This window comes from Ceratotherium simum, chromosome 36 (genome assembly GCF_057802395.1).
Source record: "Ceratotherium simum simum isolate JZ-2026a chromosome 36, ASM5780239v1, whole genome shotgun sequence".
NCBI lineage: Eukaryota > Metazoa > Chordata > Mammalia > Perissodactyla > Rhinocerotidae > Ceratotherium > Ceratotherium simum.
In genome coordinates, this window is record NC_141935.1 from 21852961 (window position 1) to 21879824 (window position 26864).

Here is a 26864-nt window from a genome sequence, read left to right on the forward strand (position 1 = left end):
TTGCTGAGAGAACAGAAAGAATTTGAACTTTCTGGACTCCAATCCCACCACTGCAATGAAATGTCAATGACCAAGTCCAGAGACCACTCCCCAATTATCTTACTTGATCTCTGATCTGTTACTGACTTCTCCTCCTTCAAAACATCTCTTCCGGGGCCGGCCCCGTGGCGTAGCAGTTAAGTGCACACGCTCTGCTGCTGGCGGTTTGGATCCCGGTCGCGCACTGACACACCGCTTGTCAGGCCATGGCATGGCGGCGTCCCGTATAAAGTAGAGGAAGATGGGCACAGATGTTAGCCCAGGGCCAGTCTTCCTCAGCAAAAAGAGGAAGATTAGCATGGATGTTAGCTCAGAGCTGATCTTCCTCACCAAAAAAAAAAAAAATCTCTTCCCTCTGCTCCCATTGCCGTGGCTTCTCTGGTTTTCCTTCTGCCTTTCTCGTTGCTTGCTCTCCCTCTCTTTACCAGCTCCTCTTTCTCTGCCTAGTCCATTAGTGTAAGTGATATTCAAGGTTCTGGTCTTGTCATCCTTCACAATCTCCCACATCAAGTTCATCTACACTCATGGCTTCCATGACCACCTTCATGCTAATGGTTCTCAAATCCTCATCTCCTGCTCGGGTCTCTCCTCTAAGTTCCATATCTGCATTTCCAAGTGTCCACTGGAAATCTGCACCTGGATATCCCAGAAGCCTCTCAAACTCAACACGTCCCAACCTGAACTTACCGTCTTCCTGCTTCCCTCGGCCATACTCCCACCGCAGTCTTCCCTAGCTCAGAAAATAGCCCATTTCTCAAGACAGAGCCCTGAGCATCATGCTGCACTGAGCACATCCAGTCAATCACTGAGTCCTGTCTTTTCTGCCTCCTAAGTCTCTCTCACATCTGTCCATTTTGTCACTAGAGTCACCCTCTTGCCAGTCCACTCACCCCCATCTCTCCTCCTAACCGTCCTCCCTGTCCCTCCAACCCATATACCACACTGAAGTTAAAAGCCTTGGCTGAAGCCCTTTTACTTAGTCCAAGCTCCTTCAGAAAGCTCACGAAGCCCTGGCTCCTGCTCTCCTCTCCGGCCTCCTCTCCCACCGCCTCTCCAATCTTGCATGCTACATACCAGCCACTCTAAACTTCTTTCAGTTTCTCCAACCCAATAGTACTCCCTCAGTTTGGAACTCTCTCCCCTTCCCATCCTTTCTCAATCCACTTGCCTCTCCTACCCATCCTTACATGAGCTGAATTCAGCTCTCAGGCCACAGCTTGGTTATGACTGTCTCAGTGAAACCTTCCAGGACTCCCCAAGTCTGGGTGAGGATTCCCCAGTAACACATTTCCCACCATGGCACTTATCACAGTGAACTGTAATTGCCTGCTTACTTGTCTACATCCTCCATGAGGACAGTACTGGGCCTTGTTAATGGTTGAAGCCTCAGTGCCCAGCATTACACCTGGCACATTACACCTGGCCACAAATAATGGTAGACAGATACATGGATGGACAGATGAATGGATGGATGGATCAATTAATTTATGATAGATAGAAAGATGATAGGTGATAGCTGATTGATAGATGATAAAAGATATAGATAGATGGATGGATGGATAGATAGCTGATAAATAGATGATAGAAGACAAATGATAGAAGATAGATAGATACATGGAAGGATGGATAGATAGATGGTAGACAATAGAAGATAGATAGGTAGGTAGATAGATTAGATAGATAGATAGATGGATAGATAGATAGATAGAAGATATATGGATGATAGAAGAGAGAGGAAGATGACAGAAAATAGATGATAGATGATATAAGAGATAGAGATAGATGAAAGAAGATAGATGGATAGATAGATAGACAGATAGATAGACAGACAGACAGGGATGATGGATAGATAGATTCAGATAGATGATAACTAGGTAAGAACAAGAGAGAGAGTAGATAAATGAACGACTCAGTATCAGACTCCAGAGGACTTTGGAATCCGGAGTCGTGACTGCCTGAGACCCATAGTAATACACTTTGCCAATTTTAGTTGTTTATGCTTAAAAATATCAAAGGCCTTTTGAGGTACAGATTTCCTTTTCCACAGCTAAATTGGGGTTTTTCTTGCTGGGAAATAACAATCCTGCATTTTGCCACGTGGTGGAGCCAACACAACACCAAAGAGGCCTTCAGAGGCGCCATTTCACCCGCACTCTCTGGCTGGGTGTGATGTCAGCCACCATTGTTCACAATGCAGGGCGTTATTTTGGTGTAAAGACTTTATTGCAGGCTTACAGTTATTGTTGGAAATCTTGGTGATCTTTAAAACTCTCGAGATTCAAAGAAAGCATCCAGCTCCAGAAAAGGATAGAGAGAGTTATTTTCTCTCCAGTGAGAGCCTGTCGGCCTGTTGGTACAGACTGTTTCATCGTGGGGCGGGGCGGAGAGAGGCTGCATTCCTGGCCAGAGTTCTGTTCCCAGGAAGGAGCCTTCAGTGTGGCATAACTGCGATGGGGCTCAGGCGCCCTCTCCACCCAGATCCTTACCCCTTCCCTGCCCAGCCGGCCCATAACACTCACATCCTTAATCCTTCAATGACTCTCTCAGTGCCCTTCCAAGGCCCTACAGGATCCAGCCCCTCCCCACCTCAGAGCCTCACCTCTGGCCCCCCTCACCATGTTACCACGACCACCACCCCAGCCCCATCCCCATGCACAAATCCTCAAGAGGCCAAGGGAGTTCCCTGGGTGTCCAGTACTTTGTAGTTGGCTTCGAAATGCCCCCAGGGGTGGAAATGGGGTGCAGAGCCTGGGCTGTGTGTTGATGGCCAGTCTGATCCCAAGCAGACCCCCCTGAAGATTTCTTGGGCTCCCCACTCCCCTCACCTGCACCAGCACCCACACCTGAGGGATGGACCAGCCCAGCCACAGAGAGTGAGGGGAGGAGGGAGACAGCAGGAAATGCTTACAGGGCCTTTGTTCTAGAACATTCACAAGCACCCCACCCTGGGGGAGGGGTCTCCCGGTTCTCCTTGTAAAGAGGGACCGTGTACCCCACCCCACTCTAAACACAGACATCTGAAACAATCCTTGTAGATTTAAATCTGGGCTCCTCAAAACTCTCAATTCAGAGACCCTTCAGCAAGACCTAGGGCACCAAGCAGCATTTCCCCCACGCTATGTCAGTGACACGAACACGGACAATATCAACAGCCTTATCTTGGGTAAGCTTTGTGTCTATGATCCTTCACTGAATAAACCTTTACCAAGGACCCACCAGGGGTCAGGACCTATGCCAGGATCACAAGGTGAATAAGGAAGACAGAGTCCATTTCAGGAACCTACAGGCTAGCAGGGAATCGGACACACAATATTGTAGCATCTGGTGATAAATGCTGTAACAGAAGTCATATAAAAAATGCCAAGGTCATAGCTCTAATTATTCATTATCATGCTTTTCAATTTATATTCAAATCCACATCACAGAATTTACACTAGAGAGCACTTATGTCTTGACATGACTTGCTTTTTTCTTTTTTTTTTTTTTTTGCTGAGGAAGATTAGCCCTGAGCTAACATCTGTGCCAATCCTCCTCTATTTTGCATGTGTGTCACCACCACAGCATGGCTGCCAACGAGTGGTGTAGGTCCACACCTGGGAACTGAACCCCAGCCACCGGAGCACCTCAAACTTAACCACTAGGCCACGGGGCTGGCCCATGACTTGCATTTTTGATCAGTTCCTAGACTGGAAAGAAATTCCTCCAAGACACTCCCTTCTAAGTATGAGCCAGGAAGCCAAAGCCTCCCCAGCATAAGTGTCCCAGGGCTCAGTTGGAGGCAGAGTGACTGAGCCCCAGGACGCTGTCGGCGTCCGAGCAGAGGTTGGGCATAGCCTGAGAAGTAGGCAGCAGGATGAGACCCCCGCTCTGTGAGTCTGAGGCCCCAGCATGGGCTCCAGCCCTCCCTGTGGCTGCTGGATCTCCAGCTGCCCCAACCCTTCTCTGGCCTCAGCTTCTCATCTGCAGCAATGACAGGAGAGGAGATGGTCCAGCCCTCCCTTTCCACCTCCAAGCCTGTTGCTTTTGTGATTCTCATTCTTGCCGTTAAGAGCTGAGGAATCTCCGTGCACTGAGTCAGACGCTGTGTGGCCACATTGTTAAGACGTGACTCAGACTCCTATTCAGCTCTGAGGCCCCGTTTGTAATTTTCCCTTATTTGGCCCTGGGCAGGTCTCTGTGCTCTCTCTCAGGAGCTGCTGCGCAGAGCCTCTCTCTGAGCTAAGGAAGAGCCCCAGCGCCCGACACTCAGACAGTGACAGCTTGGGATGGGCTCTGTAGCTGACTGGCTCCTCCTCAGAAGAGACTGATGCAAAGGAGTGACTTGTCAGGCTTTAAGTCTTACGGAGATTTTTTTTTTTTTTTTTTTTTTGCTGGGACAGATTCACCCTGAGCTAACATCTGTTACCAACCTTCCTCTTTCTTTTTTTTTCCTCCCCAAAGGCCCAGTACATAGTTGTACATTCTAGTTCTTCTATGTGAGCCACCGCCGCAGCATGGCTACAGACAGACAAGTGGTGTGGTTCCTCTCCCAGGAACTGAATCCGGGCCGCTGAAGCAGAGCGCACAGAACTTGACCCACTAGGCCATCAAGGCTGGCTCAAAATCCTATGGAGATTTAAGTCATATGGAGAATGACTTGGGCACAATTAAGCTTCCACTAGCTGTGCACTGGAAGCCCAAACTAATATTCTAAAAAATAAATATTTCCTAGAAAAATCCTATATTATATCTCCTATAAATATCTCATAGAAAAGTTTCCTCTGTATATATATATAAAGAAGAGAAAAAACAAACAAACAAACCACCTCCCAGAGGAGGAAGAAGCCTCAGCCAGTAGAAATTCCTGGTTATTGTACCCCAAGCACTGGCTGAATTTACAAGGAGCCCCATGATTGGAAGTTGGAAGTAAAGGAGATCTTGAACCAGGCACGATTTGAGGCGGAAAAAGCCCGATAAACCTACACAACGGTACAGGCAGAGAAAGAGGAGCTAGTAAAGGAGACTGAGAAAGAACAGCCAGAGAGCTGGGAGGAAAACCAGAAGAGGGAGGTGTCCGCAGAAGCAGAAGGAAGAAAGGTTTTTCCAGAAGGAGGGAAAGGGCATCAGTGCCAGAGGCAGCCGCAGGATACAGAGGTGAGACCTGAGAAGCCCTCCCTGGATTTAGGATTTGGGAAGCCGTCAGTGACTGTGGCCATTGTGGTCTGCAGTGTGCAGATGAATTCGGTCAGAGTGTTCATTTTCTCCTTCATTTGCTCTGCAAACCACATTGCCCCATGTCTAGGGCAGAGGTTACCAAATGCAGCCTTGCATTAGGATTCCAACTCCACTACTCACTAACTGGATGACCCTGGGCAAGTCACTGAAATTCTTGGTACCTCAGTTCCCTAATATGTAAATGTGGAAAAAAGATCTCATCAGGTCATTGTGAAGATTTATCCAAAGAAAACGAAAACACTGACTCGAAAAGATATCTGAACCCGCATGTTCATTGCAGCATTATTTATGATAGCCAAGACACGGAAACAACCTAAGTGTCCATCAATGGATGAATGGATAAAGAAAATGTGGTATGTATATACAATGGACTATTATTCAGCCATAAAAAAGAAAGAAATCCTGCCATTTGCAACAACACGGATCCACCTTGAGGGCATTATGCTAAGTGAAATAAGTCAGACTGAGAAAGATAAATACCGTATGATCTCACTTGTATGTGGAATCTAAAAACAAAAAAGAAAGAAACAAACAAAAAACCAAAGGTCATGGATACAGAGAAAAGAGCCAGAGGTTGGGTGAAATGGGTGAAGGGGGTCAAAAGGTACAAACTTCCAGTTAGGAAATAAATAAGTCATGGAGATATAATGTACAGCATGGTGACTATAGTTAATAACACTATATTGCATATTTGAAAGTTGCTAAGAGAGTAGATCTTAAAAGTTCTTATTACAGGAAAAAAAATTCTATAACTATGGTGACAGATGTTAACTAGATTTATAGTGGTGATCATTTCACAATATAAACAAATATTAAATCATTATATTGTAAAACTGAAAGTAATATAATGTTGTATGTCAATTATACCTCAATAAAAAAAATGAATAAATATGTGCAGAAAATTCAAGATGAGGACATGCTCTCCCCAGGCTGCTCCAGCCAATGACAACACAGGAGAGATACTGGACTGGCCATTTCTGCCCAGTGCAGACCTCCAATGGGTCAGCTTTGCTCAGGAGGCTCCGTTGGGTTGGCTGAGACTTTCTCAGGACAGCATTGCAGGCTAAGGATCCCCATCGTCTTTCCTTCTCTCTCTCTTTTCACAGGTGTCAGGCCTGCACAGTGGTCTGAGGGCTCGCCTACCTCCCGTGCTTCTCCTCTTCATCTTTCACAGGCATTACCCTTAATAAATCCCCTGTACTTCTAACATCGTGTTGGCATTTGCTTCCTGGAGGACCCAAATTGACAGACTGGGTGAAACAGAATTCTTTGCTACAGGACTTGTCAGAACCTTTAACATAATAGTATACATTATGATTCATTAAGAGGGGAACATACTATGAAGTACTTCCCAAATTTATTTGACCACTAAACGCAAACGTCCACCCTCTTACACCCACATACACACCACAGAACATCCATTAACATCTCATGGAACTTATGATCTACTGAACAAAGTTTGGTAAACAGTGAGCTAGAAGACCTCTAAAGTTCCATCCAACCCCGGGATTCTGTCCTGTGGATCTCCAAACGTGAAACACTTCAGCAATTACAGTGCATCCAGGGCCTCGTTGTACAGAAGGAAAGCCCCACGGCCTCCCTTGATTTTTATCAACAACCCACGCTATATTTATAAGGCTCCTCCCATCAGAATTACAGAGCACTTTGCTAACACCCTGATGCCATTATCTCTGTTTTACAGACGGAAAAGCTGAGGCACAGAGAGGTTAAGACACTTGCCTCAGATCCACACTCAAGTTCTTGGTGTTGCCACTGTGTCACAGTCAGCTTGACCTGTTGCATTGATGGAAGACTAAAGGGGGCCAGAGCTGGGGGAAGGGAGACTGGAAGAGTTCCCAGAATCTAGGTCCCCGGGATAAATTGGATCACAGCAAGAACAAGCTGGCACTGGGCTGAGCCTTGTGCCTGTAAGGAGCTGATGAATAAATGAAAAGCAACAGGATATATTGAAATATACGAGGAAGCCATTTGGTTTAAAACTAATTCAGCCTGACCTTGTTTTTCCAGAAAGGCCTGAGTGGCCTGTTGAGCCTGCATTGTATATCTGCTTTAAACATTTACTACGTCCCAAAGCCGAGAATGATGCCCTTAAAGATAGGGATGTTTCCTCCCCTATATCAGCATTTCTTTACGGATAAGCCTCTCTTCCCAGAAACTAAGGATTAATTACTGACCTGGTTTAACTCATCTCGTGACCACTGACCCGCTGACCACCCACTGGCTGTGCTCACCTTATGACCACCGACCTGCTGTGCCAGCTAAGCATCTCATGACTGCAGTAAAAGAGACATTCCTGTCATATGTGATGTATGCTCTTTGTTCCAAGACGGTATGTAATCACTCTACACCCCACTTCTTTGGTGCCCTTCCTTCCTTGGTGGAAAAGTTTTCCCAGGCTATAGTCTTCAAATTGGCTCATAATAAACTCACCCCAATTTTGATTTATAGATTGATTATGGATTATTTGCATTGACAGAGAGAGGAGGTGAAACATAACAAAATAAGAAAATCATGCCTGACCCCAGGTAGAATACAACATTGCGTAGAGGAGAAAAAATATTGAAATGTCCAGATTGCCATAAAATAAATGTAACAGAGTGCAGGGGAAATGTGGAGACCAAAAGTGATCAGGTGACAGACTTGGGTGGCTGTCATATGGAACAGCAGGATGGGCAGTTGGCTGCCCCCAGCCCCCTCCATGCCCCCTCACTGATCTAGCACCCTGACCCCAGCCCCTTCTCTGCAACCCCCAGATCCCCCTGGTCCATGCACTAAAGGATTATGGCCTAACCCAGCAAAGGCTTCTGCCCCAGTGCCAACACCAACTTCCCTTCCAATGGCTGGGTGTCTGGGACCACAGTGGCTATTAAATATTTTCCTTTCCATTCCATTCCCTGGTAACAAGCCTGTTCATTGATTGGCTGAGAAAAAGAATAGAATTGAGTGAAGGAATGAAACAAAGAGCTCAGACAGAGCCATGTTTCTCAAGACACAGTTACCTAAATGGCCATGGAAATGGGCACTGGCAATTCTTAGCGTTTTCAAACCACTGCCAAAGAGCACAGGGGAAACTGGTTTCTGCCTGCCAGCATGTTGGGAAAGTCCCACAGTGACCACCAGGACTGCAGACTCGGGAGGGCGGAGCGGGCAGAGAGCACTTCAGCCTTCTTACCCTGTGAGCTTGAGCATATGTGGGGCAGATCTAGAATGTCTACGTGGGAAGGACTTAGGGATGAAAACGTGGACGGTAGATGGAGTGGGGTGTGCTGGGGCTTGTCTTGATGCCGTTTTTGTTTCCTAAGACCCTGTTCTGGCTCAGACACATATTTGGGGGGCGTGGGGGGACCGCTGATGGAAATCATGGGTGGGTCCACTGCCTTTCCCAGCACCAGGGGGCGCAGGTACTTGAGCTTTCCACTTCCTGTCGAGTGGAGAGGAGCATGCTTCCCTTCATTCATTCCCTCCGGCAGGCAGTGAAAATGGAGGGTTCCTAAAGCACCTTTAGAAAAGGATTCCTAAAGCACCTTTAGAAAAGGGGCCGTCACCGCTGATAATGACAACAGCACCTAAGGAGGTACATTCCCCAGGCAATTTCTCATGCCACATGATGCCATGCTTATTCATGAACAACTCTGTGGACTCTGGAAAATAGATATGATTTCCCCATTTTAAGAGATGAGAGAACTCATGGTTAGTATCTTGAAAATTGCAAAGGACTGCACAAAGACAAGATATAATTCATTACAAACAACATTATTATTGGGGGACTCCCGCTGTGAAAACCCACCCCCGAGGGACAGAATTTAGTGGGGGAGGGGAGCAGCAACTCTGTCTCTGGCCTCTCCTCGAGGGCGGGATGGACCCTGAGCTCCAACTCACTGGAAGAATCGTCAAAGGGCCCAGCAAACCGCACGGGCTTTCTGAAGCTTCTTTCTCGACTTTTCCTCTCTCCTCCTACTCTGCACCTCCCAGCTTTCGCAATACCAGGGAGAGGCCCTGCCCGTCTCCTCTTGAGCCCTGGGAATCCCACAGGGAGCAGCCTCCCCTTGGTGGTATCCAACAGGCCTGTCCAACCCCCCTAAGGAAAGAATAAGCCATGTAACTGCTTCCAAAAGAGAGAAGTCTCCTTTCAAACAAAGCCATCGTTTGTAACACTGTGGAATTCTTGTTCTCTCCTCGCTCCTTTGGATTCAGATCACAGTCCTGACAGGGGGGGGGGAAGGAAGAGCTGGCTTTTCCTCAGCGTCCACCATAGTGAAGACACAGGCCCCTGTCATCCCCTTTGCCCCCTAAGTCGGGAAGAGAGACTGGACAGGCTGTGGTCCAGGCTCGCTCCACCACGTTAGCCATAGCTTTGCCGGGCCTCCGTTTTCTTGTTTATAGAATGAGGAAGTGAGATCTCCCTTGATCGATTGTGAAGATTAAATGTGCAAGTGTGTGTAAAGCATGGAGCTCGGTACCTGGCACACGGACGCGCTCAATTAAAAAGGTGGCTTCGAATGGTGCGGCCGGAACCCGCAGACTGTGCCTCTGACACCGCTTGAACATTCAGGGCCATCGAGTTGGTGTGGCCTTGATGTTTTATTTTCTCTACTTTTCACTTGGAGAAAATCTTAAGAAAAATGCTACAAAAAGAGATTGCCTTGCTGTGGCCCTTGGAGACACACATATTTTCTCTCTCTCACACACACACACACACACACACACACAACTGCTGGCACACAAGGGCTGTGGCCCACACCCAGGCAGTTTTGGGTAATCCCAGCTGCTTTGGACTCACCCACTGCCCTCAGGGCTGGTGACTCACTCCAGGAAGTTCCTCCACGGCTAGGCCAATGGAGAGTGTGTATCTGTCTGCATCTGCGTGTTCCTGTGGAAGGATTGTGTGGTGAGAGAAAGACGAGATTTTGCCGGATCCAGTGAGATAACATTGTGTAAGAGGCTTTGAAACACATAAAGAGCAGTGTTTATTCAGGTTTAAAAACTGGACCTTGTCCAGTGGCGGGGGCAGTAATCATCATGTGTATCTGCAAATTAATTTAAGTAGCTCAGGACAGCTACAGGCCTTTGTGAGCGGAGTCCTGTGTGCACAGAGGCCCCAGAAGGCTGGTGAATCAGCTGCCAGGGCTGCCTGGGAGAGGGTGTTGCCCAGGCAGGGGAGAGGCCTTCCAGGATGAGCCAGGAGGCTCTTCTGCCGCAGGGCTGCATGATGTTTCTTTTTTTTTTTTTTTTTATAATTTTTATTTATTTATTTTCCCCCCAAAGCCCCAGTAGATAGCTGCATGTCATAGCTGCACATCCCTCTAGTTGCTGTATGTGGGACGCGGCCTCAGCATGGCCGGAGAAGCGGCGCGTCAGTCTGCACCCAGGATCCGAACCCAGGCCGCCAGCAGCGGAGCGCGCACCCAACCGCCAAGCCACGGGGCCGGCCCTGCATGAAGTTTCTGATTTGACTGCCATGATAGGTGTGGTCCGCCCAGTCCTTTGTTGCTTAGAGGACTTGGGATCAGCCATCTGCCTGGGAAGAGGCCCTTCCCCCAGGGATGAGCAGTCCTCGATGAGACTCGCAGGAGGAGAAGTCAGCACACCCCGGCTGCTCTGCCACACTGGGCAGATGGACGAGCTTTCTCTCAAGAGCTCAGAGTCCAGAAGAAATTGGAATGGGCCCAAAGGAAATCAGACAGTGAAACAAATTAACAGTTTCCAGGAAGGGCTGTCTCTTTCCTCTGTTCTCAATAGTGATGGTTTCATAAAACCCTTGCACCAGAAACCCTGCAAGCTAGAAATGAACGCCTGTGTTCCCCCATTTCATCTAAGGGTAGAGAAAGCAGAGCCCAGTGGCGGGCAGTGGTACCTCTCCATCAGGCAGCGTGCCCAGACTTGCAAACTGGAGATGGAGGATATCAAATAAAAACACCTCAAGACTTACATAGGGAAGACTTAATTAGAAAAAAAGATTATTGCAATAGAGAGAACAGTCTAATCTCAGAAACTGGTAAGTGTCTCCAAATCAAACAGAAAAGGAGTTTTCTCTTACTGGGTTAAGGGAGGGGCAGGCTGTGATAAGCAGAATTTTGGGAGGGGAAGCTAGACAAACACGGGGAAATGACGAGGGCTCTGACAGGAAAAGGGTCTGGCTGTACTCGGCCGCTTCCCAGGAGAAGCTGGTGGAGGGGGGCACATTCCACTTTTTTTGTGTTTGCTCAGGCTTGGAGGCAAGCCGAGTTCAGAATCCTGTAGGAAAGAGAGAAACCCAACTAAAGTTTGGTCGAGCAAAGCAGAGTGTAATAAATGGGCACTGAACACTTGGTCTAGGGCAAGAATAGATGGGGGAGGGGAGGATAAAACCAAAAAGTCTAGGCTGATTCCATAGACATGGGGCGGCTGGTGACTGTACTCATTGATATGTCAGCCTGTAAAACCATAAACCAGTTTAATTATAACTGATATGAGGGTGCCTGTAAAGGCATTAACTTAACAGACTTTTGTATAGTCTTTTCTTTTAGGTACCTCTCATACCTTAATTTTTCACTAGCTTTTTGCAATGAAACTTTCAATAAGGCTATTTTGGAATTTTGAAGACTTTGTTTTTAAGTACACTTCTTAAATGCTCTTATCTAGTTGGACCATCCCCTCTAATGGCCAATGTAATTCCCCTGAGGTTGGTGGCAGTTTGGTAGGACCCTAGCCACAAATGGGGTATAACCCACATTTCTGTCCTGCCATATTTTGGGGCCCCCAACCTGATGGTTACCAAGTCAGGATCTCAGGACTCAAAACAAGTTTAGTAAGATTTTGCTGTTCTTTGTAAATATTTACACCTTCCAAGACCATAGTTTTTAAGCAGGTGTGCCAGAAGGTGACATGCTTGATTCTTTAGAAATTAAAGATTGCATTCAGTTTGTCTGATCCAAGGTTCTCAAATCTAGTGCAGAAAAAGACAAGTTTTGGAAGCTCAAAGGAGCCCCAAAGTGGCCACTATAATTTTGTGTGTGTGTGTGTGAGGAAAATTAGCCCTGAGCTAACATCTCCTGCCAATCCTCCTCTTTTTGCTCAGGAAGATTGGCCCTGGGCTAACATCTTCCTCTACTTTATATGTAGGACGCCTGCCACAGCATGGCTTGATAAGCAGTGCATAGGTCCGTGCCCGGGATCCAAACCTGCAAATCCCAGGCCGTGGAAGCAGAGCACGAGAACTTACCACTATGCCACTGGGCCGGACCTGGCCACTATAATTTTAAATCACCTTTTCTATTATCAATCTATTGGGACAAAAATTTACAAAAGGAAGGATGTAGTTCTTTTTTTTTTTTTTTTTATAATTTTATTTATTTTTCCCCCAAAGCCCCAGTAGATAGTTGCATGTCATAGTTGCACATCCTTCTAGTTGCTGTATGTGGGACGCAGCCTCAGCATGGCTGGAGAAGTGGTGCATCGGTGCACGCCCAGGATCCGAACCCAGGCCGCCAGTAGTGGAGCACACACACTTAACCACTAAGCCACAGGGCCGGCCCAAGGATGTAGTTCTTAAATATAAACCCAGCTGGAGTTCCTGAGGGAGGAACTTCTCCGGAACTTTTAGAAGATGAAATTCCCACGTTAAAGCATGCTGGACAGAGAGACAAACGGACACCAGTTATAAGTCTCAGGTTGTTACCTGTGCTTCTGACCCACTGGTTAGAGTTGTTTGGACAAAAGACACAAAAGACAGAATCTGAGTACTCACCAGATGGGGAATAAATCCTCGGACAGCAGCGGCCACTGCCGACTCAAACAAAGAAACCCTTCCAGACAGCATTCGCTGTGAGTTGGCTTGGAGACAATTGTCTCCTGGTCAATCTACCCCGGACTGGGCTATTGCCCCAGAATCCCAAAGAAATGCAAAGACTTCAACCAAAAGGGAGGGAGGTCAGATCCTAGGAGGGCTCACAATTGGAGGAGCTGGCGGTCTGTGGAAGCGGTGAGCACACAGGGGGACTCATGTGGATACCAAACCCATTTCCAGGGGACACCAGTCAGGAAAGGTGAGATTTCTTCAGGCCCTGCTTTCTTCTCTTTCTTTCTTTTTTTTCCTCGCCAAGACCCCAGTGCATGGTTGTTTATCCTAGTCGTAGGTCATTCCCGTTCTTCTATGTGAGCCACTGCCACAGCATGGCAACTGACAGACAGGTGGTGTGGGTCTGCGACCTGGAAATGAACCCGGGCAGTAGATGCAGTAAGCACTGAACTTGAACCACTAGGCCCTCAGGGCTGGCTCCAGGTCCTGCTTTCTGACACCATAAGTCAACCTACAATAACAGAAACCAGTTTAAGAGGCAAAGCATTTATTGGGGATCAAAGAATTGCAATTTGGGGAACACAGATGCAGACAGAGACCCAAATAGTGTCCTCATTATGGAGAGGAGCTCAGGGTTTTTATAGAAAAAAGTGAGTAAGATGAGGTGAGTTGTATTAGAAGAGTTCATCGATGCCAGGTGAGGTAAGGTGAAGTTTGTACTTCACAGAGTGGCTTGAGATTCAAACATCGGGCAAAAGGCTAGACTTGTACGTCATTGATTGGTTAGCGATTCGGTCATCAGTAAAGTCCAGTGTCATCAGTCCTTACAAACAGGATATTCTTGTCCTTACTGACTTCTTGGAATGTGGGTGGTTTGGTCCAGTTTGGAAGATGAAGAAAACAAGACATGCAAGGCAATTCCTCTGAAACAGCTGCTCTGGCTCTATTCTAACATGGCTCCACTCATGTCATCTTTCACAGGAACAGGGGGCTCAATTCTTAAACCTGAATAAACACTCATGGCGGCCGAATGCAACTCACATATCCTAAGACTCTTTCCTCCTTTCCAGGAAGTTTAGAAAATGGGGAGCAACAGGCAGTCCCCAAAACATTTTGAAGGGCAGAGAAATAGATCCTTCAGAATGCAGTCTTATAAAACGGGTGTGTGGCCCCTCAAGAATGAAGCCAATGCTGACTTTAAAGCTAAGAAGAACCTGGCCCCTTATGATGCTGGGAAAGTACCTACCGGGCTGGCTTGTATCACCTGTCAGCACACTCTCAGCACTCTTTGGCTAAGAAAGGACCTCAGAGGTCACCAGCCCCCAGCTCTGCAGGCCCCTCCAACTGTAGGGCCCCAATCTGGCTGGCTCTCAAGCCTTAAAGACCAAAGACTTCCTGACCTACTAAATTAGCATCTTGGTTGCAAGGCCTGGAATCTGTATTTTTAACATGCTCTGCAAGTGATTCTGATGCCCAGTCAAGTTGGGGAACCTCTGACCACTTGAAAGCCACCAGTAGTGCTGTACTCTCTGTCTCACAAGGCGGCCCCCTCCTTGTGGCACAGCTCGAGCCATGAGACAATTATTTTTTATGGGTTAATCTCCATAATATATAAAGAACTCACACAACTGAACAACAAAAAAACAAACAATCCAATCAAAAAATGGGCAGAGGATATGAACAGATACTTTCCCAAGGAAGATATACAGAAGACCAATAGGCAAATGAAAAGATGTTCAACATCACTAATCATCAGGGAAATGCAAATCAAAACAACACTAAGATATCACCTAACGCCTGTTAGAATGGATATAATCACCAAGACAAAAAAACAACAAATGTTGGAGAGGATGTGGAGAAAAAGGAACCCTCATACACAGCTGGTGGGAATGCAAACTGGTGCAGCCTCTATGGAAAACGGCATGGAGATTCCTCAAAAAATTAAAAATGGAAATACCATACGATCCCACTATCCCTTCACTGGGTATCTATCCAACGAACCTGAAATCAACAATCCAAAGAGGCTTATGCACCCCTATGTTCATAGCAGCATTATTCACTATAGCCAAGAAGTGGAAGCAACCCAAGTGTCCCTCGAGTGATGATTGGATAAAGAAGATGTGGTATATATATATATATATATATATATGTATATATATATATATATATATATATATACACACACACAATGGGATACTAGTCAGCCGTAAAAAAAGACAAAATCGTCCCATTTGCAACAACATGGATGGACCTAGAAGGTATTATGTTAAGCAAAATAAGCCAGAGAGAGGACAAACAGTGCATGATTTCACTCATATGTGGAATATAAACTAATACACAGACAGAGAGAACTGTTCGGTGGTTACCAGGGGCAAGGGGGCTGGGGGGTGGGCACAAGGGGTGAAGGGACTCATTTATATGGTGACTGACAAACAATAATCTACAACTAAAATTTCACAATGTTATAAACTATTAAGACATCAATAAAAAAAATCTACGCCCCTTTAAATCCATCACTAGTCCCAGCTCTCCCTCTGGAGCAACACAGAATGAATACACTCCCTATTCTCCATGACAATCCTGTAAACACTTGAAGCTAGCACCAAGTGCCCCTCTTATCCTCCTCTTGTACAAGAAAAATGCCTCCATTTTCATCAAATACGTCTCACCCATTTTATTTATTTCTCCATCATCCATTAAGAGTCTATGATGCCCACATGCCATAACAAAGGCTAAGGCACAGGACCTGACCACAAAGTGTGTGTTAAAAGATACTGTCTTCAAAGGGTAAAATAATGACTCTCATACAAATATAAAATGAATATATGTTATGGCCGGCCCCGTGGCCTAGTGGTTAAGTGCACGCGCTCTGCTGCTGCCGGCCCGGGTTCGGATCCCGGGCGCGCACCGACGCACTGCTTCTCCGGCCATGCTGAGGCCGTGTCCCACGTACAGCAACTAGAAGGATGTGCAGCTATGACATACAACTATCTACTGGGGCTTTGGGGGGAAAATAAATAAAGAAATAATTTTTAAAAAATGAATATATGTTAAAGTTTTCAATTAACGGATTAATGAGTAAGAGAACTGGTAGGTGTTTTTTAAAAAAAAAATAATGTCAAAGGAGAATACAAAAGAGCAGCCAATTAGGAATGCAGAATTGAAATTTGTTAATAGATGCAAAACTGTGTGATCGCACTTCCACCACAGAAAATTCAGTTGCATACATGTGGACCAGAATTATTTGCATTATTATCAATTTTCTACAACTTACTCGAGTTGTCGAATAGCTTGAAGACTGTGACAGATAACTACTGATCTGATCCCTTGGAAGGGTACATTAGGTTCCTTCCACCTAGCATTCCACAGGACACCCCCTAATCCTTTTTTGTTTTTTTAATTCCAAAGACTTTTAAGTTTTTCCTGACAGGTCATTGTTTTGCAGAAAAGTCCCGAATATTCAAATCTCAAACTCTCCTTCAAGATCAACTTAAATGCCACTTTCTCCACAGAGTGTTAACCGGTCTTCCTTCCTCTGGCTAAAATATAATTCTCAAATAAAGGTAAAACCATGACTCTCATATAGATATAAAACGAACACATTTTAAAGGCTTCGTTTAACTCGTTAATTAAATGAGGCAACTAAGCAGATGTTGTAGCTGGTTCAAAGGAAAGTCAAAGAAGCACAAATTTCTATGAAGTGAAGAATATTGAAATGAATGTGCAAATTGACTCAGCTGGCTTTTCCACAGTGGGGAGAAAGATCCCTCCACCGGACAGAATTAATTTGCATATCTACACCGCATTGCTACAGTTATCTACAACTCCGAGTTGTAAAATAATTCAAAAGCAATGAAAGGCTAAGAATCAGATAACCTGGAAGGAGGTGCTCTAAACCAGGGTTTCTCAGCCTCAGCATTATTGACATTTTGGACCAGATAAGTCTTTGTGTGGGGAGCTGTCCTGGGCATTGTAAGATGTTTAGCAGCATTCCTGGCGTCTACCCAGTGGAGGCCGGTAGCATCCCATCCCCCAGTCATGACAATAAAAAATGTCTCCAGACATGGCCAAATGTCCCCCAAGGTGGGGTGGGGTAGAGACAGCAAATTCACCCCAGTTAAGAATCACTGCTCTAAACAATGCATAGTTTTCCATTGAAACTCAAATTCTTCCGTATTAGTGAAGGGAACAAGAGGGGAAAAGACCACATTCCTGGGCACACACCCATTTCTCTGTTTATGAGCTAGAATCTCAAGCTCTCTCCCCAACAGAGTGGTCACAGTGGCCCCTAACACAGGCACCATCCTAAATCCTCTACCAATATTCACTCCATCCTCCCAGCTACACGTGAGTTTCACATAAACAACGAATAACTTTTTAGTATAACTATGCCCTCATGCAATATTTGGAACATACTTACACAAAAAATTATTGGTGTTTACCTGAAATTCAAATTTAACTGGGAGGATGTATTTTTATTGGCCAAATCTGGCAACCCTATCTGGGATCAAATAGCTGACCAGTAGCAGTGTAGCATTGTGATTATAACAGGCCTTGGTGACTTAGAATCCCTGTTCTGCCAATGACTAGTTGTGCAACATTGGGTAGTGTTGTTTAACTCTCTGATGCTCAGTTTTCACATCTGCAAAATGGGGACAATAGTGTTACCAAACCAGGTTCCTTTTAGCCACCACACAATTATGCCCATCACGGAGAGGAGGAGTTTGCAGCAGAGAAAGGGGTTAATTCACAGGGCAGTCAAGCCAGAAGAGGAGAGAACAAATCTCAAATCCGCCTCCGGAAAATACGGATTAGGGATATTTATGGGATGAAGGGGCAGGGTAGTCTGAAGGGTGGGGATAGACAACTGGACGTAAGGAGAAGGGAGGTAATTGCTGATCTGGGCAAGGATAGTCAAGCTTCACGGCTCTTCATTGAGAGGCATGTTCACAAAATGGTGGCCTGAGGGTGGAGTTTTCCGCCCCTTGACGTCAAAAGGTTACCTATCCGACGTAGGTGCAGGCCCAGCTGATGAGTCAGTAGTCTTAACCAGCCTGAACTGGACAAGGAGTCAGTTCCTGAAAAACCCAAGCACCCTTCTACCATGGTGACCCAGGCATCAGAGATGTTATCTACAGGGTGGATTTTAGTAATGCATTATCTACTTTTGCAAACAGACAAGTGAGTATAGTTAAAGCAAGTTGGCCCCCTGTTTCAATAGCAGAAGGACAACCTTCTTAGGGAGTTGCTGGGAGGATTAAACGAGAGAACGTACGCAGAGCCGTTAGGATAGCGTTTGGCGCAAAGAAGGGCCCAGTGGATGGCCTGGCAGCTAATTTATTCCCCTCAGCCTCCCTCCCCGATGTCCTGACTCACAGGGTGTTTCCTGGACGGTCACGACCGCCCCAGCCTCGGGTTTCGCCCAGCCCTCCTGCCCAGGAGGAGGGAAGTCGGCTGTCGGGTTTTGGTTCGAGGCCGGCGGCCGGGCCATCCCGGGGCCGTCCGCAGGGGGCAGCAGCGGCCCCGCGGGCCCCGCGTGCGGCCGGCGCTCTGCAGGCCGCGGGCTGCGCGCGTCCCGGGCCGGGCGCCGAGAGGCCGGGAGCGGCGAGGCCACACCCCGGCGGGCGGGCGGGCGGAGGGCGCTTCCCGGGCGGTGAATCATCGCCCGCAGTCCGCTTGCAGCGCGGGGCCCTGGCCGCGCCCTTGGAGACCCGAGCCGCGCTCTCTGGACCGCCGGGCGCCGGGACGCGCACGATGGCGGGCATCGCGGCCAAGCTGGCGAAGGACCGGGAGGCGGCCGAGGGGCTGGGCTCGCACGAGAGGGCCATCAAGTACCTCAACCAGGACTACGAGGCGCTGCGGAACGAGTGCCTGGAGGCCGGGGCGCTCTTCCAGGACCCCTCCTTCCCGGCCGGCCCTTCCTCCCTGGGCTTCAAGGAGTTGGGACCCTACTCCAGCAAGACGCAGGGCATCCAGTGGAAGCGGCCCACGGTAGGAAGCACGCGTGGCAGGGCGGGGTGCGGGCGGCGGCGCCCCAGCCCAGGCCTCCGGGCCAGCGAGGGCCGGGCCGGGCGCGCGGAGAGCCCGATCGCTGCAGCCGGGGAGCCGCGGCCCGCAGCCCAGCGCTCGTGCCCGCCGCCCGGCCTCCAGAGCCCCCTTACCCGGTGCAGGCGCGGGGGGCGGGGGGCTCCCCGGGTAGCCCGCGTCCCCAGAGCAGGCCTGTCCCCTTTCCCACCCACGGCGTCTCCCGGGACGCGTCGGGGCGCACGCTGCCCTCAAATGCCATTAGCAGGCCCACCAGGGGAGCCCCCTACGGACTTGAGAAAAACTCGAATGGCCTAAGAGGGCCTAAGAGGGCCTGGGGGAAACTTTATTGGACTCCAGTGGGGAGACGGTGGGGGGTGGGGAGGAGGATCTGCGGAGAAAGGGTGGGAGGCACTATCGGACTAGGAAAAGTCAATCTTTACCTCGGGTTCCTTCTGCTTCAGGGAGGGGGACCATCCGCAGCCTGGTCGTTGTGACTAAGGCTTGTCGCATGCAGTCGTAGTTAGATTTATGCAGTCAGAGTTTCTTGTTTATTTTTCCAAAATGTTGCTGGAGAGACCTCCCCATAACATTTACAGTGAGAAAGAACAGGGAGATGCAGCAGGGAGCCAGTTCCTACTCGTCATTCGACTGGCCCAGAATTCTCCCTGGAGTACCTCAGGGGCCCCTCCAAGCTCTCTTGTGCCACCCCCCCAGGCTCTCTGTACCCCTTGCCCTGGCAGGCCTTGGGACACCTTGCTGCCTAATCTAATTGTCGGTTTCCCGTGGAGCCCCTGCCGGCCCACCCTCTATGGGCCACTTCGTGGACCGCCCCCCACCCCCCACAACCTAAAGGAGGCTCCTGGGAAATGCAAACGCTAGATTCCTGTTGTGAGAAGATGCATTCCTGCTTTGCTTCCACTCCTCTGAGCCTCCCAGGTCACCTTCTGTCACCCCGGATCCAGCCCCTGGGCAGCAGTGCAGTAGGAAGTGCCCTAGGCCAGGACTCAGCACTTGAGCTCCTTGCCTGCTAACCTGCCGGGTGACCCCACCTGAGCAATTGAACCTCTCTGCCTCCATTTCTTCATCTAAAAGAAGAGGGAATACCTCAATATTTTCCTCTCTTCTGGCTTTCCTTTCTCGAAAGCACCGGGTTCCGTCCTGTCTCAGGCCTTCTCACCTGCCCGGATGCTCTTTCCTGGTTTTCTGGAGTCTGGCTCACTCTCATTCTTTGGGTCTTAGCCAAATGTCCCCTCCTCAAAGAGGTCATTCATGACCATTCTTAGCAGCGTCCCCCCCATCTTTATCACCACCCTGCTAATGTCCTTCAAAGCATTTTCACAATTTATAGATATAATTACATGTATTTGTCCATCCTTCCTACTGGACTGTAGGGACCACGTGTGCATTATTCACCAGTACATCCCCAATGCCCAGCAGGGTTAGTGCCCTTTCACACTATGCATGCATTCATTTAACGCTATTTATTGAATGCCTCTTATATGCCAGGCGCTGTCTTCAATGCTTGGGATACCTCTGGGGACAAAAGACAGTGACTCTTTGTGGAATGAGTGAATGAATGAATGCGGGATTGTAGTGAGCCTCAAATGAAATTATGGTTGCGAAAATGATGAACACGTGAATGTATTGACCTTACATTTGTATAGCACTTTACAGTTTACCACGTGAATTCGCACACTCCTTCACTTATTCTTTCATTCGTTCAATAAGCATTTATTGAACACCTACTGTATGCCAGGCACAGTGCTTATAGTTTCTGCCTCTGAAGACTTTAGGGGCTAGTGAGGGGAGACAGACAGGTCACCCAACAGTTGGAAATGCCTGTAGGAAATAGAAATTTGAAGCCGTTTCAGGGCCCCTGCTTAGGGTGGGGCAGGCTGTGCACTGCACTGCCAAGGAGGATGTGGCTATTATAGTCCCATCCAACAGTTGAGGAAATTGAGACTTTAAAAGGTTAAATATTTGCTCAAACAGGTGTCCGGGGTGGAGCCGGGACTGTGTCCAGCCTGTGGGTGGTTACAGCCCACAGCTCACAGCTGCCCTCTCTGCCTCTGTCCTGCCTTCTCAAACACTGCTGTGGTTGGGGTCAGGCAAAGGAATCAGAAATGTGTCCGCTGGATTTGGACATTAGCGAGTCATGGGTGATGTTAACAGAGCAGTTGCAATGGGATGGAATTTCAGTGGGTGGAAGCCAGGTTGCTGTAGCCTCCAAAGTAAGGAACCGAAAGGAAGAATGTGATCAACTAATTTCAGAAGGGTGCTGTCAAAAGAGAGAGAGGACAGAGGGAAGGGAGAGTGGGACCTGGGGATTGAGAGGCTGTTTCAGATGAAAGCAACTGGAATGTGTTATATGTCGACTCACCAGAGAAGGGACTAAAGATAAAGACGGGGGGAGATAGTGAGACAGGGTCCGAAACCCCAGTTTCCTTAGAGTTCACTGAGGCTTAAAGAGAAGTAACTTGCCAGGGTCCTAGAATCCGTATGAGAAGTGGCAGAGCCAGGATTCAAACCCAGGTGGTCTGAATCCAAAACCCTCAAGCCCCTTCCTCTGTGACATTCTGTATTTAATTCAATGTCCGACATTCTGTATTTAATTCAATGTCCGACATGCTGTGCACGATTCATAATTTTCTGAAGCATCTCTAAGCACCACTCTGAACTTTGCTTTCTTTGGAGAGGCTGCCAAAGGTATGAGAAGTTTCTGAAATATATTGGAAAAATCTTTCTGGGGTAAGTGTCTGGTGCACTGAGGATTATCAATACAATTCTTGGGCTCCCAGCACTGAGCCCCATCTATTCCATCAGCTGGATAAGTGCTTGGCTGGCAGACCTCGGGCAAAGCTGGCTTCGTTTGCCTCAGTAGAAAAGCGTTCTCACTGTCCGTCATCCTCAGAACAGGCCCACTTGAGTAGGGGAGGGACAGTGCAGAGGCATGGAAGGAATGTGCTCTGCTCTGCTGCAGCTTGTGGTTCTGGAAGAGTTTATAGTCTAAGCCAGGATGGAGGGAAGCTAGATCCAGGTGTCACCCAGGAAAAGCTTCTGCTCAACCGAGAGGGGCACACCGAGGGGTGTGGGGTGGAACTCCTGCAAACCAGGGTTGCCCAAGCCAAGAGAAGCCCAGATTTACGCTCTGACTTCCTTTGTGGCTTTGGGGTGGAGTTCTTCAGAATCAGGAAACGCACCCCGAGAGGGCTGTGCAGGGGCCAGACTTATTCAAAGTTGGCTTCCATCAGGCTGCTTGTGGGCCAGTCCTGCGGTTTAACACCCTTCCAGGCTTGTTACTGATCAATTAGAGGCAGCGCAGGAGCGGAAAGAGAAACACTTTAGAGCAGTCGGTTCAAATCCCAGAGCTGTCCGTAACTTATGAGCAGCGTAACTTTGGACACGTTGCTTTATCTCCTTAGCCTGTTTCCTCACCAGTAAACTGGGGACAATACCCATCTTGCGTTCCTGAGAGGGCTCCATGAGATAGAGCCCCAAGCCCGGTATTGATATACAGCAGGTTCACGATATATGGATGCTCCAAGGATCATGGCCCTGTGGACAAATTCAGAAGGCCAGCTACATCCCCCTGCCCTCAAGAAGCGTGTGAGTGTTAGGAAGATGGAGTGATACCCATCAGCTCCACCAGACAGTGCACAACCAAATACTAAATTGCAGAGTACAAATACTCTGGGACTCAGAATTGAAGGGATGAGTGAGGGCTGAACTGTGAAGGAGGGCTTCATGGGGGAGGTGACAATGAGTGTTGAGATATGGGAAGATGTGGAAAAGGAGAGAACAGGGTGGGAAAGGGAGGAATTCCATGCAGGCAAAGCATCTTACATGCAGGCACCGAGGAGAGGGGCTAGCGTGTTGGGTAGGGTGGTTCCAGAGTGTGAATGATCTCAATGTCCTGCAGAGGTGGCTGGACTCCATGCTGCCAGGCCCTAGGCAGGGACATGATGAAGTAGGGTCTAGGCAGTTTGGAGCATTGGGGTCCAATGACTGCCCTTCTTAGCAGGGAGGTCCCCCACCACCTATCGGGACCCCCAGAGCAGGGGTCAGAGAAGAACCCCATGGCAGTCTAACTGTAACTGCAAAACCTTCCCCGGAGGGAAGGAGAAGGGGGAGAAGGGGTCTGATGTCCCCACTGGGAACTGAGGCATCCTAAATGCAAAAGCACGTGCCTGGTGGGTTGACAGCACTCTGTGGGTCTCATTCCCAGGAGATCTGCGATGACCCCCAATTTATTGTTGGAGGAGCCACCCGCACAGATATCTGCCAAGGAGCCCTGGGTAAGTGATGGCACCTAAAGCAGGTGCGGGGTCTTGTCTGCAAGGTTGTGGGTGGAAGGGACGAGGGATGATCTGTGGCTTCTCTCCCTCCCCAAGCAGCTTGGCGATTTCCCTTTCCAGAAGCTTCCTGGAATTTCTTGTCCCCTGAGCGCCCCGTGCTAATGCACGCAAATGCACAAATGTGCACCGAGGCCTCCTGTGTCCCCAGCATTGGGAAAGTTGTTGAGGTTACAAAGATGCTCCCGCTGGAGGATGGAGGAGCTCCCAGATGTCAGCCACCCCTTGGTCTCTGTACCTCCTGGGGCCAGTATTACCAGTGGCCCATGAAACAGTCAGGCTCTGGGCTGAGGGCCAGGTGGGAGGACTTCCCCAGCTCAATTATAGCACTGAGACATCGGTTCTCTGGGGCTTCGGGACAGGGGATGGTGACTCAGTGTGAAGGAAGAGGAAACCCTAATTCTGGTTGCTGAGAGGAAGTTCAAGTACCAGGGCGTTCTCGGTGTTTGCAAGACCGACTCACCATGGTATCACAACAGTGGGAGGCAGTCGTAATGTTCCTCTAAGGAAGATTAACTGGAGTCGCTGAATTGTGAGAGTCTGGAACTTTGCTCTCTGAAGCTGAGCTCTGATTTCTTTCTGGATAGAGTACCTGCTGAGATTGGAACCTGCAGAGTCTCCAGCTTTGGTCTGAAAGCTCCTAAGTTTTCTATGAACACGTCTTAACACTGGGACCTGGGGCCATGACTTAGATTCTCATAGAATCCACCCTCAATTTTTTTTACTCACGATAAATACAGGCCTATGATCACTGGAGCAGATCATTTGCTCTGATAAACCAAAAACTTGTTTCCTCCCATCGGCTTCAGCTTGGTCCCCAAACTAGTCCATGGTAACAAAATTGGTCAACCTGAATTGTGCCTCCTTTCTTGGCCCACCTAGCAGAGGTCTGATACTCAGAATATAACAGGTAATATTTATTGAGTGTATACTCTGTGCCAGACACGAAGCTATGCTTGCAAAATCTCTAAGGTATGGTGATGATTGCCATTTTAGAGATGAGGACACTGAGGTCCTGGGAGTGATTTGTGTAAGGTCAGCTCGCAGCTGAAGTGGGGGCCTGGGATACAAATGCAGACCGTCTGAATCCAGGGCCTGTGTGTTTAACCCTGAGCTAGACTCCCTGGAAGGGGGCCTGGAAAACTTCCCACCCCTGACAGGTGTCAGGGCAGCTGTGTGAGCCATTAGGACGGGCACACTGGGAGGCCACAGGAAGTGCCTCTCAGGGATGACGTGAGCCAGGGCTGGGCGGGCAGAACCCAGCTGGTCTGAGCTCAGCCTCTGTGCACAGATTCCCGAGATGCTGGAGCACATTCTTACCTGCAGAAAACACCCCACCCCCATTTCTTGCATATTCCCCACAAAAGATAGAAGCCCTGGGGTCCTTGGGCACCTAAGGTGGGTGCACTGGGAAAAATCCATTGGTTGGAGAAAATGGACATTAATAGGGCTGGAAGTTGATGGAGACTTTGAACCAACCCTGCGGGCTTTGGAGAATCTGGAGATGAACACAGCGGCTGCCACACCTGAGCTAAATTCCACCTGGGCTACACTCCACACCTGGGCTCAATTCCACGCCTGGATTATACTCCACACCTGCACTCAATTCCACACCTGTACTGCACCCCACATCTGACTACATTCCACACTTGGACTAAATTCCACACCTGGATTAAACATCTATTTCAAAGTTTAATGACATAGTAAGGGACAAATTTCAAGTAACAAATACAAGATGTAAGTCCTGTTTAAATATTAGCAGACCATTTGGGGAGGAGACAGGCATAGCTTACATTCCTGGGGTAAAATTCCCCATGAGATGCACCAAATCAAATAGAAACAAGATGAAGTGGAAGTCCTTTTAACATTTCTCAGTAACCGGTCTATAATTTCTAAGGGTTTTTTTACACCATCTCGGTCATTTTGTTCTCTTGGCCTTTTATTTTGGAGGATCCTCATTCGATTACCATCTGTGAAATGTGGTTGACTGAACTCTCACCCTGATTCTGGCATCTGGGCAAAGAGTGGTGATGGGGTGGGGATGGTCACCAAGTCCCAGCAGACTCAGCAGCATCTGGAACAGGGGCCATGGCAGCGACACCTGGCCACATGACCAGAGATAAGAGCTGAGGCTCAACTCTCAGGATACAGTGGGCAAGTCTTCACTCGGAACCTCAGTCCCTTCTACAAATGGGAGGGAAATAGCGTGAATGAGATGACCTCAAAGATCCCCTAAGATGTGGCATTCAGCTATTCTACAGCCGTTCCTCGGGCCTGACACTGAGTGTAGACCTTGGGCTAGAGGATTTTTTGATGCTGTATCTTTTGTAATCATCCCAAGTCTGAAGTAAATATTTTCACCCCCACTATGCAGAAAAGAAAACTGAGTCAGGGGGGTACATGAACGGCCACTCAGCTAAAAATGGCCAAAGGAAGGAACCCTGATCTGCTTTTAAATCTTTCTGTGCTCTTTTTCATAACCCCATGCTCCCTCTGAGTTGCTGCGATGCTGCGTTGAGGGAATGTGAAATTCTCAAAGCAGATTTCCTTTTCTTCCCTGTGCTTTCTGCCCTGAGACTCCCTCAGTTACCCCGTGAACCTGGGCAGGAGTGTCCTTGGACACTTGTACATCTCCCTGCACCCTGCCGGCCTTCACAGCGCTGCCCAGCAACGGTTAACCCACCATCTCCCACGCTCTCTCCCAGAAGGCTCGACTCGAAGCCTCACCAGCGTCGTTCAAACTGTGTTGGCAGAACTGGTTTGCAATGAGCCACCTGTACAGCGGACCCTGATTGTGCTAAGAATCGAGTCAGCAAAGAAAAATCTGCCCATCTGGAGGGAGGGCCGGAGACCCGGGCTGCTGCAGCTAGTTATGGCTCTGGGATTGCTGGAAGCAACCTGTTCTTACAGGTGATTGCCACTGGGAATGGTCCCTAGGGGCCCAGGAAATTCAAATGCTGAGCTCCTCATATCTTAGGTTTTCACTGTGCCTCTGCGGAGCTTTCTTCACTGTCCCCATAGCCCCCCACAGCCCGCACAGCTCACAGGGAAAGGCAACTCCCCGGCCTGGTGCCCCCACAGGCCCTTGGCTTCCTTGGGGAGGGTTCAAGGCTGCCAACGCTGTCAAAGCTCTTAAAACGGCACAGCCCCATCTCCTTGTAACCTGTTCTCAGGGCCCCAAAGAGGTGGCTCACCCTGCCTCTACCCCCAAGAGTCACATGGGCCCCCGAGCACCTATGGGAGGTGTTTGGCTGCAGGGTGCCCCTCCCCACAGCCCAGCTCAGCAGAGAGTGGATAGCGAAGACCCATGGGAAAAGCACCCTGGAAGAATTTTCCAGTTCCTGCTTCCTCTACCGTTTACGAGCCGGGGTGGCCATGGGCAGGTTACCCAAGCTCTCTGAGCCTCAATTTCCTCTTCTGTAAAATGGGAATAA

General features: G+C 48.6%; 1 protein-coding gene across 1 annotated transcript in view; it reads left to right on the forward strand.

Moving 5' to 3' along the window:
- Window positions 1-18708: 18708 nt before the first annotated feature.
- Window positions 18709-26864, forward strand: part of CAPN2 (calpain 2) — a 57410-nt gene continuing 49254 nt past the window's right edge. The window contains exons 1-2 of the mRNA XM_004439539.3: window positions 18709-19042; window positions 23304-23373. Of these exons, the coding sequence (XP_004439596.1) occupies window positions 18806-19042; window positions 23304-23373 (307 nt within the window). The 5' untranslated portion in view covers window positions 18709-18805. The remainder of the gene's footprint in view (window positions 19043-23303; window positions 23374-26864) is intronic.